We start from the raw sequence: 16,484 nt of genomic DNA, 5'->3' as shown, positions 1-16,484 counted from the left end.
TATAATTTATATCATTTAAAATGTTATACACTTTTTCATTAATATTATAGCAATAAAATATAAATAACACCAAAATTATGATTGAGGGAGGCAACCTTAAAAGATAAACATACCAATGGCTAACATTTGGAGTTGGTTCAGACTAAAAAAGTTGATAGATTTTGCCTTGTATAATAGACATTGAATTTTTTATTTTTATTTTTAAGGTTACAGGCAACTCACACTAACACAACTTATTACACACACCTGCACAACTTCTCAGAACAGTAACACATTCAATACACATTCACATAAGATACATTTTCTCTACAAATGGTGGGATCTATTTTATTTAAAAAAAAAAAAAAGAGAAAAAAAATAAAACACTGAAATTGAAATCGAAGTGAGAGAGTGTAATAAAGGGACAGAGAGAAATATCGAAGAAACAGAGAGTGTAATTAAGGGACTGAAAAAAAAAATTAAAACCCATTGTTAAAAGAGAAATATTGAAGTTTCAAGGGGGAGCGAGAGAGAGAGAGATGGAGGAGACAACGGAGAAGGTGAAGGCGGAAGCATTGCAGATATTGGGAAGGTTTGAAGTTATGCCAAAGCTTGTTGTTTTCGATCTTGATTACACTCTCTGGCCTTTCTACTGGTTGGTTGAAGTTCCTTCATACCCTTTTTCTTTAACCTAATTTATTTCTACTATGAAACTGAATTTCTATGTTAATTGTTATTGAAATTTCAGCGAGTGTCGATCGAAGCGCGAAATGCCTTCTCTGTATCCCCATGCTAAAGGCATATTGTTAGCGCTCAAAGACAAAGGGATTGATGTTGCCATTGCTTCTCGATCACCAACTCCTGATATCGCAACTTCATTTCTCAACAAATTGAACATCAACTCAATGTTCGTAGCCCAAGAAATATTTTCTAGCTGGACACACAAAACTGATCATTTTCAGAGAATTCATTCAAGGACTTCGGTTCCCTTCAACTCTATGCTCTTTTTTGATGATGAGAATAGGAATATCCAAGCGGTAATACTAATATACACTAATACAACTCTATGCTCTCTCTCTCTTTTTTTATTTTTATTTTTATTTTTTCGTTTCTTTGTCAACTATTAAATAGTTAAACTTTGGTATATATAATTCGATCATCTTGTCATAGGTCTCTAAAATGGGAGTAACATGCGTTTTGGTTGAGCATGGGGTAAATCTAGGAGCATTAACACAAGGCCTTACACAGTTTTCTCAAAACTGGAATGCATCACAGAAGAACAAGCAGAAATGGATCAATAAGTACTCTCACAAGGCAGATACTTCCAACCCTGCTGCATCATGAAATTGATAGTCTCAAAATACTCAATGAATACATGAAGGCATAGCCTCCATCTTGTTCCATGTTTTCTGAGTCTTGGAGTGTATAATATGCTGTTATATTTAGCATTAATGTTACATATATCTTAGGGATATATCAATCCACTTTACCTGAAAATTTGGATGGTAAAGTTTGTTGAAAAGATAGCTGATATTCCTTAATGCAGCAGAATTCTGCTTTCTCTAATCTAATTTGTTCCTTTCTTTTCTTTTCTTTGTCATTTTCGATTTTTTTTTTAAAACTTTGTAATGACCAAAATATACAACTTTAGTTTGGTGCTATTGAATTTATGTTGAGCAACAACAAAAAAGTAGTTAATGCAACTTCTTAAATAATTCAATCATTGAATGGACTTGACCGCATGGCTCAAGAATCAAGAGTTTTTCCATACATTGTTCAAAAGTCTTGACCACTCAACTATGTGTAGTGCGGCTATTACTGAAACAACAGAATGCAGGAGTGATATCACTGTTTTATCTTCCACTCGTGAATCCATTTGCTAGTGCAGATATAAGATATTTAAAGTCCCCTGGACAACTTCAGTTTGCTTGTGAAACGACCAACACCTGCGTGTTCCAGAGAATTTGATGACTTATCAAGGGAAACAACAGTATAACACTCAATGAAATTAGCTAAAATGACAACCATTACCAGTCGTCTATGAACTAGTTTTCTCTTTAACAAAATAGTAACAACTTTTCACACAAATCACTTTATAGGAATTTTATGGGTGCATGAAGAATTCACATGACAAATTCAGTTAATCCTGCTTTGAGTGTTATATTCATGGCCTAGGATCCATCTTCAGCATAGAAGTAGCCTACAGTTACTTGTCCTCATACATAACAGGATAAAAACTGGCTCTTCTATTCTGGACAAGATGACAGCAAAAAGGGTTTTGCTAAAAGAAAACAATATGATATGAAGTTCAGGATAAGCTTATAAGCTTTATATACCATAGCTTCTTGACTACTTCCTCGAGAGATAATTTTGAGAAACAACTTTTCTACATATGCATTTAAGTCAGCAAAAAACTAAACATGCCAATGTGAAGAGGTACTTATTTCTGAATTTGTATACCTTGTGGCATTTTCTTCAGCAAGAACACAAATTTCTTCTCTGGTCTACATATGCAAACTGTTGACCTCTCTCAGGGGCGGTCGTTCATTAAAATTTTCTTCGAATTTTGTAGTTAAGGAAGGAAAAAGAAAACCATTTGCACTATCTCTAGCAGAATCATGTAGCTTGTCACATATTACTGAATCCATTGCTGTCTCGTTTTCATCTACAGAAGTATTCAACATATTCGACAGCCTCTCAGTCAATTGCATCTCTTCGCTGGACAACACTCCAATTTTGTCACAGATGTCTTCAAAATGTGCCAATATATCTTCCCTTTCCGTTGATAACTTCATTACGTCTTGGAGCAAATTTCCTTTATCAAACTTGAGCTCTGTAATTATGGATTCCATGGTCTGCTGTTTATCTCTCAATTTTTCATTTTCCAACTTCACGACTTCTAATGATCCTTGAAGCTGCTTTGCTTCTTGTTTTAAATGGAAGAATGATTCTTCGGTTTGTGCAATATTCTCGATCAAACTCTTAATTTCCAATTCCAATTTCACTGTTCTCGAGTTCTTCTCTTCAATTTCTAGCTTTGTCAGGTATTCTGCATTCTTCAAGGCCTCATTAAGCGCACTAACCTCAACCCATTTTTCCATTTGTTTTGAGAAAGAGAAACACAGTGCACCTAATAAATCTTGCTCCATTGCTGTAGCCAGCTCCTCAAAGTGCTTTATAGTTCGATCTTTCTCATCTTTAATCTTCAAAAGAATCTTCCTCTCCTGTTCGAGGGCTTTTTCTGCATCTAGTTGTGTAAGAATTGCATCTTCTAATTTGTTTTTCATGGACTCTTGCATCAAGCAGGCCATAGCTATATCTTTTTGAAGATCTTTTATGCAACAATCTTTCTCCCCTGCAATTTGAACAAGATCCTCTTTCTCTTGCTTATATCTTTCTGCTTCCTTTCTTTTCTCTGCATTGCACATTTCCAATAAAGCTATCTGCCGTTCCTGATCCTTGACAAAGCTGAGAAGGTTTTCCTTCTCCTGCTTAAGGGCTTGCTCATTCTCAATTTGTGAAGAAAGGGAAATTTCCATCTTTTTACATGTTCCCTGAATTTCTTCATAGGAAACTTTAAGGGTTTCAGCAGTAGACTTCCAATTCTGTACTTCACAAGCTAATCGAGATAGTTCATCATTTTTATTGGCTATTTCAAGTTTCAGCATTTCTAGAGCCTCAAATGCACCACTTCTTTCAAATTGTATGGTGTTTTCCATCTGCAAGAGCTTTCCTTTCAAGATGAGTTGATCTTTAGATGACTCCCCAATCATTCTCTTTTGTTGTTCAAGCTCTTCCTCCACTTGTCGTGCCATGGATTTTGGAGAATAATCTTTCACTCTCAGTTGTTCTTTAGAAATTAAAATCATATCTTCATTCTCTTTGACACAATTTGCTTTATCAGTTTCTGCACCCCATGATTTGGAATTGGCCTCTGCAAGTTCTGATTTAAAGATCAAGAGTCCCATATGATTCTCTTCAATGGCACAATAACATTTTTCCAGTTCCATCTGAATTTCCCTTATTTCTTGTTCTTTAGCGGTCAGTGTAGACTTATAAATAATAATATCTGCTTCCATCTCTGCCACTTGATTATTCCATTGAGATTCCTTAGACTTGAGAATTAAGGAACAGCTTTTATGTACCTCTTCCAACCGTCTAAGCTTATTGCGGAGCTTTGATACCAAAGAATTTGCTCCAGCATTTTGGATTTGAGCTTCCCTAAGTTCCCTAAGTGAATCTCCCAATTCCTGATTATCTTGTTCAAGGTGAACAATTTTATGTCCCAACTCTCTCAACAGGGTCTCTTTCTCTCCTAGTGAGTTTCTTAGCCGTGCTATCTCATCGTTCCTCAAAAAGGTCAGTTGTTGTATCTCTGACTTTTTTTCTTCACATTGGCTGTAAACATCCTTGAAACAAATCTTAAATTCAGATATTTCAGCCTCGAGGAGTTTCCTCTTGCTTTCTTCATGGGCTAATGCATGGTTGCACATCTCTAAATGGGATTGAAGCCCCTCCACAATTCTTGTTTGAGAATCCAAGCTAATCTGCATGGAAGACATTTTGTCAAGCAGTTCAGATCTTTCCTTCTCCCACTCCTCCTTGCTCAATTGGAACTGGACTTGAAGCTTTTCATGAGCTTCTTCAAGATGTTTAAACTGTTCATTTCTCCATTTAATTTTATCATGCACACTGATATTTTCTTCCTCTAACTGCAATATCACATCATCTCTCCGCCTCAGTGTTGTAGTTTGCTGGACTTTTTTCTCTGCTTCTAGATACTTCTTCTCTGTATCTGATAAGAGTGTCCTGAGGCTTGAAATTTCCTTACTGCTGGCACAAGCACTCTGCTCCAGATAATTGTTTCTAGCTGTCAGTTCATCCAAAGCCGACACCAGCTGTCTGTTACTTTCCTCCCATTTTAGCAACTCCTCAGCATAATTTGCTTGGATCTTTTTATTCTCAGAACTCAAATGTGCAATGTGCATTTCCTTTTCTTGCAAAGTACATTTGAGATCTTCATGAATTTTCTTCAGTTCATATATCTCCTCAGACTTAAGATCAATTTCATGTGCCTGTTTCTCAGCATACTGCCTAGTTTCTTGAAATTTAAGAAATTCTTCACTGCGATCTTTCTTCAAACTCTCAACAAGTTGAGTTTTGACTCTGCATTCTGCCTTGAGCTTCTCCACTTCTGCTTTGACATCATCTAACTCTTTGTAGTAGACACTATCCATTCTATTCCCTTACAGATTTAGACCCTGATACCTGATACATTAATGCTCAAATGAGGAATAACACAATAAATTGATAGATAGGAATATATGTTATCTACATCAGCTATACTATATGTAACAGTGTGATTATTTATATATATATGGCCATATATTACATCTATAATTGGATTAGAACATATGTATGTACGCGTCACGTGCATTATTTCTGAGTTTTTAATTTTATTTTTATTTTCAGCAATAATATTATTATTTTATTTTATTTTATTTTTTTACTATAATTGTTATTTAAGATTATTTGGCACAATATAAAATTGTGTTTAAAATTTCATTTGTTTATCGATAAATTTCTGAACATGAACATTGTTATCCTTATCATAAATCCTAATTTGGCTGCTTAGTGTATTTCAATATCACCCCAGCCAATATCAAACATTTATCCACATAATATAATATAATTAGATACACAGCACAAAATTTCTACAAGTTTCAGAGCAAATTAGGTTTGAGGTTATCAAAAGAGTATCACATTACATAGGTGTAAGCATCACGAAATACTCTTTATTTTCAACTATGAGAACCAGATTAACAGAACATCATTTGTACTCTTAGAAATATAGTTCTAAGTTGTAAGATGAATTTGCTCAATCATAATCTCAGCGCACATAAATTCCCAATCATAACTGCAGACGTTACATACTTAAATCGATGTCTGTGAATAGTAGATTCAGTTTCAATCGATGTCATAAAGAAATGTGAATAGTAGATTCAGTTTCAGATAGATTACCTGTTCCCTGTTCGCTGATGTGGAGACTTGAGAATGTAGATCTGAAAATATGAAACTCTCGAACTGATGAGCTCTGTTCAAATATGAATCTATGAGAGGGTGGCAATAAGAGGCGCTCTTTTCAAATTTTGAAATTTTTTTCTCTCTTGCATGCTTTTATAGGAAAACTGGATTATTTTATTGGAAATATTACTTTTATATAATACCGACAAATTAAGGGTGAGATTCACTCTATATTTTTCGTTCTCCTTTATTTTCTCTTTTCTAATTTGTGATGTATGAGAAAAAAAAATCTCTCATATAATATAAGAATAATATTCTCTTTATTTTATTTTGGTATTGATTCTTTTTGGGTTAAAATGTAATAACACCATTTTAATTTATTTATACAAAAGTAAGATTTTTAATTTAATCTGTATAATTACTTTAATTTAAATTTTACTGTATGGATATTGTTATAATACATTTTTAATATTTACTATGTGTTATTATTGTAGTATTATATATTAAAACTATAATATATAATATATAAAAATTCAATAAAATGAGTATTTTATATAAAAATATTATATTTTTATATGTGTTCGTAACAATTATTTTTTATTTGAATTATTTAATTTATAATAATTTTATGTCAATTTCACAGTATTATAAAAGAAAAAATGAAAAAGATTATTTAAAAATAATTATGTGTATATATATATATATATGAATTATTTATTGTTTCTACAAAAATTAAAGAAAAACTTAAATATTACTTGTAAAATAAATAATGTATTTAATTTTCTTTTCATTTTTCATGTTATCACGTGTTTAAATACAAAGGTATTTAACATTTCTCTAATCGAATATATATGCTCTAACAATATATTTTATTTTTTTATTTGTATATTTTAAGATATTTTAAAAAGTCAAAAGCAATAAAATCAATTCTTATGTGATAAAATTCATTTTTTATTCTCAAGGAAAAAGTTACCTCTCATTGTAGCTTTTTTTTACTGAATTGCTTCTCTTGAATCTTAACTGCTTATATTTTAAAAACAAACAAATATGTTATAATCTTTAATGAAACTAGGTCATTTTTATGTGTTTTGTTATTTTTTATTTTTTATAAAATTAGGAGAGAGAAAAAAGAAAGTGGAGGAGAGAGAATGTAAAAATCCACCAAAACGACGTAGTTTCATTAAAAATGACACAATATTGTGTAAATAAAAATAACAAACATTTTTGCATACCGAAAAAAAAAATAACAAACATTTTTCCTATAATTAAAGGGGCAAGATATACTTACGACCACGATAGTTTATCACTCCTACAATCAACCTAATCACCATTGATTTTCATCAATCTAATAATTATAATTTTTTAGAAATTAGGGTTGCTCATATTAATTAATTATTAATTCTCAATAAATTATAAACGTTAGATTGACGTAAATCAATGGTGATTAGGTTGGTTGTAAGAGTGATAAACTTTATGGTGGTAAGAATATCATTCCCCTTATAGAAAAAATATTTGTTATTTTAAATGATATAATGTTATGTCATTTTTAAAGAAACTATGTTGTTTTGGTGTGTTTTTACATTCTCTCTCAGTGTTGTTAAACCCGACCCGGTCGGGGCACTGGGTCATTGGGTCACTGGTCGGTTGACCCGGAAATATATAGATATATAAAAATATGAACATATAAATTCAATTATATTCTCCATATCTAAAATGAATTAAACAAGGTTCACTAAATAAGCTCAAAAATGTAGATACAATGTATGTTTTGATGATTACATAGTGGCAACAACAAAAAGAGAAGAGTATTAACCAAGAGCAAAAAACATCAATCATATGTGGATATTGAAAATATATGATGTAGCCACACAAGATAAGTAATGACATATCAAAGTGGCAAAATCATTGGATCAATAGCAACAAGGAATAATTAGAAGAGCAACACAAAGATCAAAGACTACAAACCATAGACAACATCTAATAGAAGCATAATATCATAACCGTGGTGAAAAAAGATCAGAACCAACAAAGTGTCAAGCATTGTCAAATCCAACAAGTCAAAGCATCAAGCTCAAGTAAAGTTCCAAGACACAAGACATGAAGCTAAGTCTAAAATCATATTTAGAATATATCTTTAAGACTTAGAATATATCTGAGTGTATATGGTAGATTGCATTGCATGAGCTCAAAGTTTTTCTCAAAGTAAACGTGTTTTTCGAATTGCATAATCATAACTTTTATATACTTGAAAGAAATTGGAAAAACCCATGAAAAAGATCCTTGACATATTTTATAAATTCAAAACATATTTATCAAGTCAAGGTCTTTCATAAAAAGTGGTTGGAAACAAGCTAGAACACATTTGAACTTAAAATTTGCTGTATAATTTTGCTTTTGCCTTCCATACAATTTTTCGTATCCAATATGACGGATTTGGATCTTGTGTTCTTCATAAAAGTTGTAGATCTCTATTTTATCTTTCCAACGAGACCAAGATCACATCAATCCAACAAGTATAACTCCAGTTATGCCCAAAATACAATGTTCTTGCTGTCAGGTTGAGAATCGATTACCAGCATATGATAATCGATTACCCTCCATTTGGTAATCGATTACCGCTGTGACAGAATGCATATAACGGCTATAAACGGCTAATTTTCAATGGAAACACTATATATGCATTCCCAAATATGTGTGTATTGTGTTAGGGTCAGGGTTTAAAATTTGGATTTTCACAAAAAAAAATTTGCCAAAAAATATGAACAATCTAGCGTGAGGGAAAAAGATTCTCACATAAATCCTTGATTTGGACCTTTTCAATGGTTCGAATCAATGCAGTCAAAATCGAGTTTCTACATAAAAATGGAAGGGAATAGTAAAAACGTAATTCGTAGAAACGAGACAAAACATAAAGTTTTACTACTTAAGGTCAAGATACAACATTATATATATATATACATGTAATTTTTTTTCCACATAAGTCACTATTCAAAATTTAATAAATAACTTCATATTTAAAAGATATAAGTCACATAACTATATGAGATATAAGTCCAAAAATATTAAAAGAGAAAATTGAATTTAAAAAAAATGGAAAATAATTGTTTTTAAAATAAAAAAAATTGAGTTTAAGTAAAAACGGTAAAAACTTGCATTTCTATCATTTTTACGTTTATACGCGACGTTTTAACCCGTTTCTATTAAGGACCGTTTCTATCATTTCTATAATTTTATGTTTTTAGACTAATTTTTGAGAAAAATGGTTGGAAAGGAATCAAGGGATGTAGAGGGAGAGATAGTCAAAGTGTGTATTATGTTGCCTTACATGAGTAGATAGGGTTTTAAAATGTAACCTTCCAATAAATCTCAAATAAATAAGAGTATTTGTTGAATTAAAGAATCTTCAATTCAAATAAATATCTGTCAACTTTGATATAAAAAATGGGATGAGGAGCAAAATATTAATTTTCCTAAAAATAAAATAAAATTGAACAATCAGGTAGTAATCCAAAGTCCAAAACCCTCAGCGCATTTTAGCATCGGAACTCCCTCCTCTGCGTTAGCTGTTTCTACAACTCTTGTTGCGTAGGCGAGCTTTCTAGAGAGAGAAAAAGAGAAGAGCATTATGGGAAGCAGCTTTCTCTCTCCACCAGCTAAGCGTTCCTTATCCGACCCGAACTCGTATATTCCAGATGAATCTTCCAAGCGCTCCAGGTCGTTCAAGCCTCCTCCGCCGCCCCTCACCATGTCCCCCGGCCACGTGGCATTTCGCCTCCTCTGCAATGCCTCTCGAATCGGTGGTGTAATCGGCAAGTCCGGCGGCGTCATCAAAAGCCTTCAGCAATCCACCGGCGCCAAGATCCGAGTAGAGGACGCCCCGCCCGATTCGCCGGACCGGGTCATCCTGGTCATTGCTGCCGGTGCTCTCAGTGGAAAGATTGTGTTAAGAAGCCACCCGGACGAGCAGAATGGCAACGACGGCGGCGGCGAGGCCTTTGAGGTCTCGAACGCACAGGAAGCGCTGTTGAAGGTGTTCGATAGGATCCTCTATGTGGCGGCGGAGACGGAAGGCATTGAATTTGGGGACAGGGTGGTGTCTTGCAGGCTGGTTGCAGATGCAGCACAGGTTGGTTCTGTTATTGGCAAGGGAGGGAAGGTGGTGAAGAAGATCAGGAAGGACACTGGATGTAAAATTAGGGTTTTCACTGACAATTTGCCGGCTTGTATCTCCTCTTCCGACGAAATGATTGAGGTATGGTGGTTCTTTTAGGTCAAGACTACAGAGGCATTTGATTACTACTGCATTTTTGTGATTTATAGTGTTTAGTCTGATTTCTAGTGTCCATTAAAGAATTTCATCTGGAGCTGATAATGGTTTGTCAGTTTATTGCACTAGGATTGGTTTTTCTGATGTTGTAGAATACTGCTTTGGAGTTGCTAATAGAAGATTTCTGATGTCAATATGATACTATTTATTTATGCTGTGCAAAATTTTTCAATTTTTATGTGAGAAAACATCTATTGGATTTTTGGTAGATAGAAGGCAATGTGTCATCAGTAAAGAAGGCACTTGTTGCGGTCTCTCGCCGTCTTCAAGATTGTCCTCCTGCTGATAGAACAAAGATGATGGGAAGCAAACCTTATGAAGTGGTTCAGCATGAAGCTGTAGCTGCAGTTCCTCGTGAGACTTTAACTGCAGTTCAACATGAGCCATTAACTGCAGTTCCACACCAGACGCTAACTGATCTGCGTGTAGATCATCTTCTGCAGAGGTGCTCTGCACTATCCAATTTATCCAGTAGCTCTAACAGCTATTCCACTGGAGCTCATTCATTGTCAGAAGAAGTTAATAGAGTCTCATCCCTGGAACCAAAATCACTTCATCAGGAAGTAACATTTAGAATTCTTTGTCCAAATGATAGAGTTGGAGGTGTTATTGGAAAGGGTGGCAATATTGTTAAAGCTCTTCAGAGTGAGACAGGGGCTACTATAAGTATTGGTCCGGCAGTAGCTGAGTGTGAGGATCGATTAATTACTATTACTGCTTCAGAGGTTTGTTAAGTGAAATATTTTTCCTTTTACTTCTTTGTCTTATAGTTGTATGTTTATCATTATTTACTGTTCTTATTAACTTTTTCTTTTGGTGGTGGCTTCATTTTTTACAGAATCCTGAGTCAAGATATTCCCCAGCACAGAAGGCTGTTGTGCTTGTTTACTCCAGGTCTGTTGAGGCTGGTATTGAGAACGGGATAGACTCTGGATTAAATAAGTGGTCACCTGTTGCTGCACGACTCTTAGTCCCATCAAACCAAGTTGGTTGTTTGTTAGGAAAAGGTGGAATAATAGTGTCAGAAATGCGAAAGGAAACAGGGGCTAGCATAAGAATAATTGGGACTGATCAGGTTCCAAAATGTGCATCAGAAAATGATCAAGTGGTACAGGTTTGGAGATCATACTTTGTTTATTTATTTTATTTTATTTTTTTGAGAGGGTGGTTGGGGGGATTGGACTTTATAATGCTTCTGTTTAAAATCCATTAGCTCAAAGGGAAAAGTATCTTTGATTTATTTCCATCAAAAGCAACAGGCCCTTGCACAACAGCTACAATATGGACACACTTGTCTATTTCATTTAACATAAAGAGCGAGGTTCTTAGCATGGCCAATAGTCGCTGTTACTGTGATAGTCTATCAAATCTGAAAAGAAACATGATCAATTATTAGCATCTGATAGCTTGTCTTTATTTTTCTAATGTCTGTTCTTAAGGATTCTATTAGTTTCCATCTTTTTAAAGCCTTATAAATTATACATTATTTTTTCCCTTTAAATGCATGTTTTGGTTTGAAAGTAGTAAACAATTGGAGTGTTCCTTGTAAGCTTGTAGTGTGTTTGCAAGTTTACTGTTCTGAAAAGTTGAGTTATGTCTTATTGTTAGATTTTTCATCTGCTTTTTAGGATATTATTGTTCTGAAATTTAAGTCATATTTCTCTCTTTTTTTTATGGAGAGTATGAGTTTGGTTTTAAAGTTGGAGCTGTTCTTCCTTAATAGGCTTGTAGTGTAACTATCATACATCAATTGCTCTCTAGGGGTTTGAAATTGAAGGAATTAGCTGCTCATTTTTCCTTCATGGGTTTGTACTCTCTAGAAATATGTGATTGTCACACTACAAAGATGACTTGCATTGTTTCTTTGGTGATAGTATATTAGTTACTGCAACTGCTGTTTCTTGGCTGTAATTTGTTATGAGCTACGGAAATCAGTGCTCTCCAAGATCGTGTTAATAACTCTGAAACTGAAACTATGGTTGATGCATTAACGAGTTCCTATTGTAACTGACTCTGACCCCTGTGCATATGTTTGGGTTTTCTTTTTCTGGTCAGAAGATTCCTTATCCTCCATCTTTTTGTACTGTGTTCTCTTTCTAATTCTAATACAACTTTTATCAACATCAACATCAACAACACCTTTATTCCAAATTAATTGGGGTTGGTGGTAGATGAACCCAAATAAAAAATACGAAAGGGTTGAAAAAAGATAAAAAATAAAAATAAAAAAATAAAATAGTAATAATATATATATATATATATATATATAAATATAAATATAAAAGTGATAAAAGAAGGGGAAAAGAAGAAAGGGGGGAGATGAAGAGAAAAATGGACTAAAAAGGGACCATATGGAATATAGGAATAACAACGGGTCTAACCCTCCACCATGCATATGGATTTTCTCCATTTTGTTCTAAGGCACACCATCCGCCAATCTATATCCCAATCCATTAAGTCTTGCTTTACTACCTTCCCTCAAGTAAGTTTCGATCTACCTCTACCTTTCTTTATGTTGAGCTCTTGGTAACAAACTTTTGTTCTTACGGGAGCATTCAGGGGGCCTTCTCATTACGTGCCCAAACCACCTCAATTTATGTTCTCTCATCTTTTTAGCCACCGGTAGTACTCCTACCTTTCGTTGAATATTTTCATTTCTTATCTTATCCATCCTCGTATGACCACACATCCACCTTAACGTGTTCATCTCTGCTACTCCCATTTTATGCTCATGTTGCCTATGTGCTGGCCAACATTCAGCTCCATATAGCATTGCAGGCCTTACTATTGTTCAATAGAATTTTCTTTTTAACTTAAGGGGGATTTTACGGTCACACAAAAATCCAGATGCACTACGCCATTTCATCCACCCTGCTCTGATTCTATGATTTACATCCTCATCAATCTCTCCACCTTTTTGCAAAATAGATCCCAGGTATCTAAAAGCATCTTTCTTGGGTACCTCTTGACCAAGTAGGTGCACGGGATCTTGGTCTTCATCTCTTGCCAGAGAAAACTCACACTTCAAATACTCAGTCTTGCTCTGACTTAACGTGAATCCTGTAGATTCCAACGTGCTTCTCCACAATTCAAGTTTTCTATTAACACCGTTTTGTTCTCATTAATAAGCACAATATCATATGCAAAAAGCATACACCATGACACTTTCTCTGGAATATTTTTTGTTAGTTCATCCATAACTAAGGCAAAGAGATATAGACTTAGAGCCGAACCTTGATGTATACCTACCGTGATAGGAAAATAACTTGATGTTCTATTACAAGCTTCCACACAAGTATTAGCTCCATCATACATATCCTTGATTGCCTTTACATACTTTGATGATACTTTTTTCTTCTCAAGAACCCACCATAAAACATTCCTTGGAACCCTATCATATGCTTTCTTAAAATCTATGAACACCATATGTAAGTCCTTCTTTTCTCGATATCTTTCCATTAATTGTCGCATCAAGAAAATGGCTTCCATGGTACATCTTCCTAGCATAAATCCCAATTGATTTACAGAAACCTTGGTGTCTCTTCTCAAGTGATGTTCAATAACTCTCTCCCATAACTTCATAGTATGGCTCATTAGCTTAATGCCTCTATAGTTAGAACAATTCTGTATATCTTCCTGGCATAAATCCCAATTGATTTACAGAAACCTTGGTGTCTCTTCTCAAGTGATGTTCAATAACTCTCTCCCATAACTTCATAGTATGGCTCATTAGCTTAATGCCTCTATAGTTAGAACAATTCTGTATATCTCCCTTGTTTTTGTAAATAGGCACAATCATACTTTTCCTCCATGCATCAGGCATCTTATTTGTCTGAAGAATCTTATTGAAAAGGTTGGTCAACCATTTTATTTCCATTTGCCACATCCTCCAGGCCTTTCCACACTTCAATGCAACTTTTATAAAAAATAAAAATAAAATGACCCCAGTGCACTGATTTAGAATTGATAAGAGATCAGTTTTGTTTCCTGGAGTATTTCTATGTTGGCCACATACTCCTAATAAATATATAGTTCACTGTTTTGTTTAAGTCATCATGATAATCCCTGCGGTGATGTTTAGGTATTTATTAGTTACTATATCCTCTTTTTTCCTCAGATATCAGGAGAGTTTTCAAATGTGCAAGATGCATTGTATAATGCAACTGGTAGACTGCGACATCATCTTTTTGTCAGCACACAGAACAGTGCTGGAACAAGGAGCCTTTCCTCTGTACTAGCTGATACCAGTCCATATGGCAGACTGAGGGATGCCGTTTCTCTTGGAGCCCAACAAGCCGTCGGTGTTTCTCATAGTCTCAGTAGACATAGTTTTGCTCAAAGCATTGAGCATCGTGCTCTTTCTAGAAATTTAGATCTTCCTTCTTCACCAGGGTTATGGACGTCACCGGTATATATCTCTCCTATGTGCTGGTTGGTTTTACCATCCCAAGTTATTAATTATTTTATGATTGAATTTGACTGCAGAAAGTGGCTGGGATAAATTCAAGAGGCATTAATGATGGTAGTTGGGGATTGTCATCTCGAAAAGGCGGTCTAGAACTTGTCAGGTTATTGATATGCACAACAAATGAGACTTGTTTCAATGCAAAATGCAAATCTATAATTTGATGCAAAAAAACTACATTTCTTGGTATCTCAAATTCTAGGATTTAATAACAATAACTTCTATTTATGGTGTGATTTAACGGATGTAGATGTCTGTGGCATACACCTTTTAACTTTTTCAGATTATAGTCAGTTGAACATATCTTATATAATAGAAGGGAGAATGCCACAACTGTCGATTTCTTATATTATTCTTTATTGGGTCTGCAGTGGAAGTAAATCTGCTATTGTGACAAATACAACTGTAGAGATTGTGGTTCCTTATGATACTTTTGACTCTGTATATGGAGAAAATGGTAGCAATCTGGCTCGTCTGAGACAGGTACAACATACTTGGATAAGTTTATATACATATATTCTATATTTGTTTAGTTGTTCACTATCTCATCTCGTTAATCCTTGTGATCACCAATTTGATTTCAAATTACTGTGTCTCATGTTTTTCTATTTTTATTTGGATCTGTGGCATTGTTAATATGAAGGATGGAACTGCTTTCAAAGATTATGTCAAGCCTCTTATTTTTCCACGTCTTTTAAACTTAATTTGTTGTCCTTATCAGGTTTCAGGTGCCCAGGTAATTGTCCGTGAACCTCGTCCTGGAACAAGTGACAGGACTATTGTCATATCCGGTTCACCTGATGAAACCCAAGCAGCGCAGAGCCTTCTCCAAGCATTTATTCTAAGTGGATCATGACAATGTCCCCTCACCCATGTCCCCATTATTTTCCCGTAGATCTTTTTTAGTTTGTTAAACTGTATTGTTTTCTGTTTTCCTTTTTGTCCCCACCTGAAATCTTGTAACATCGAGGCATTGTATTTTACCCAACCAGTCATCTTGGCTTAATTAATTCCTCTTGGGCTGTCCACTGGACGTTAGCGTAGTGATTTGAGGTCAATCGCTTGATTCTTTAGGGAGTGTTTGGTATAGGTTTTCTATTTAGATACCTAGGAAACTTCAAGTGGTATACCATGTTTGGTACAAGAGTTCCACAAATTTAACCAGCGAAATTGTTTACCCAGGCATGATGAATCGTTTGCAAAAATTGATGTAAAATACTGTTCCAAAACACTAGAAGGAGGGTGATATTTCTGGTTTAGATGGGAAAGGAAGAAAAGTTTATTGGTCTTATACCCGATTGGTCCTCTTTTGCACAGGCTTTGGTCCTCTTTTGCACAGGCTTTGCAACGTCGATTTGAACCTTCGGAGTTTGATGACCCTGCCGCATCTCTATCTAAACTGATGCAAACTGGTAATGTCCTTGAATATCAAGCAACTTTTGAATCATATGCTAGCAGAGTTACAGGTTTATCTTCATCTCTCTTGGTAGAACTGAAATTTACAATTTTTGTTATTTTTAATCAACGGTTATTTTTTTTTTCATATTCAAAAATATAAAATGTCCTTTTTCGTAATTTACACTCATTATTCCATCAATATTTTACTTCAACTAAACATAGATTTTATAAACTTAAATAAACTTTTCCAGTAATATTTAACCTTACTAAACAATTTTTTTTTTTCACTTT

The 16,484-nt window shown here is 34.4% G+C and overlaps 3 protein-coding genes across 3 annotated transcripts; 2 read left to right on the top strand and 1 right to left on the bottom strand.

The window, feature by feature from the left end:
- The first annotated feature begins 400 nt into the window (after window positions 1-400).
- LOC133313482 (uncharacterized) lies at window positions 401-1,520 on the top strand. Its single transcript, XM_061514871.1, has 3 exons — window positions 401-634; window positions 728-1,016; window positions 1,150-1,520. The coding sequence occupies exons 1-3, from the start codon at window positions 519-521 to the stop codon at window positions 1,321-1,323; spliced, it is 579 nt and encodes a 192-aa protein (XP_061370855.1). The 5' UTR covers window positions 401-518; the 3' UTR covers window positions 1,324-1,520.
- Window positions 1,521-1,885: 365 nt separating this feature from the next.
- On the bottom strand, window positions 1,886-5,216 carry LOC133313455 (uncharacterized protein At4g38062-like). Its single transcript, XM_061514828.1, has 2 exons — window positions 2,440-5,216; window positions 1,886-1,925 (listed from the first exon to the last, which is right to left on the bottom strand). Exon 1 carries the CDS (start codon window positions 5,214-5,216, stop codon window positions 2,484-2,486), a length of 2,733 nt encoding a protein of 910 aa, XP_061370812.1. The 3' UTR covers window positions 1,886-1,925; window positions 2,440-2,483.
- Window positions 5,217-9,581: 4,365 nt separating this feature from the next.
- On the top strand, window positions 9,582-16,203 carry LOC133313472 (KH domain-containing protein HEN4). The gene is made up of 7 exons (XM_061514858.1): window positions 9,582-10,255; window positions 10,540-11,055; window positions 11,169-11,444; window positions 14,448-14,738; window positions 14,816-14,898; window positions 15,167-15,278; window positions 15,517-16,203. The coding sequence occupies exons 1-7, from the start codon at window positions 9,629-9,631 to the stop codon at window positions 15,649-15,651; spliced, it is 2,040 nt and encodes a 679-aa protein (XP_061370842.1). The 5' UTR covers window positions 9,582-9,628; the 3' UTR covers window positions 15,652-16,203.
- Window positions 16,204-16,484: the final 281 nt, after the last annotated feature.

Source organism: Gastrolobium bilobum, unplaced genomic scaffold, assembly GCF_033153095.1.
Source record: "Gastrolobium bilobum isolate Gb01-03AN ecotype WA unplaced genomic scaffold, APGP_CSIRO_Gbil_v1 utg3603, whole genome shotgun sequence".
NCBI lineage: Eukaryota > Viridiplantae > Streptophyta > Magnoliopsida > Fabales > Fabaceae > Gastrolobium > Gastrolobium bilobum.
This window is presented reverse-complemented; position numbering and strand designations above follow the sequence as displayed.

What these genes read in the sequence shown, in the direction of transcription:
- LOC133313482 (XM_061514871.1), top strand. Translation starts at nt 519, where the DNA reads ATGGAGGAGACAACGGAGAAGGTGAAGGCGGAAGCATTGCAGATATTG. An exon ending in ACTCTCTGGCCTTTCTACTG is followed by an intron (nt 635 to 727) that starts GTTGGTTGAAGT and finishes TTGAAATTTCAG; the next exon opens with CGAGTGTCGATCGAAGCGCG. An exon ending in AGAATAGGAATATCCAAGCG is followed by an intron (nt 1,017 to 1,149) that starts GTAATACTAATA and finishes ATCTTGTCATAG; the next exon opens with GTCTCTAAAATGGGAGTAAC.
- LOC133313455 (XM_061514828.1), bottom strand. Translation starts at nt 5,216, where the DNA reads ATGGATAGTGTCTACTACAAAGAGTTAGATGATGTCAAAGCAGAAGTG.
- LOC133313472 (XM_061514858.1), top strand. Translation starts at nt 9,629, where the DNA reads ATGGGAAGCAGCTTTCTCTCTCCACCAGCTAAGCGTTCCTTATCCGAC. An exon ending in CAGGGTTATGGACGTCACCG is followed by an intron (nt 14,739 to 14,815) that starts GTATATATCTCT and finishes ATTTGACTGCAG; the next exon opens with AAAGTGGCTGGGATAAATTC. An exon ending in ATCTGGCTCGTCTGAGACAG is followed by an intron (nt 15,279 to 15,516) that starts GTACAACATACT and finishes TGTCCTTATCAG; the next exon opens with GTTTCAGGTGCCCAGGTAAT.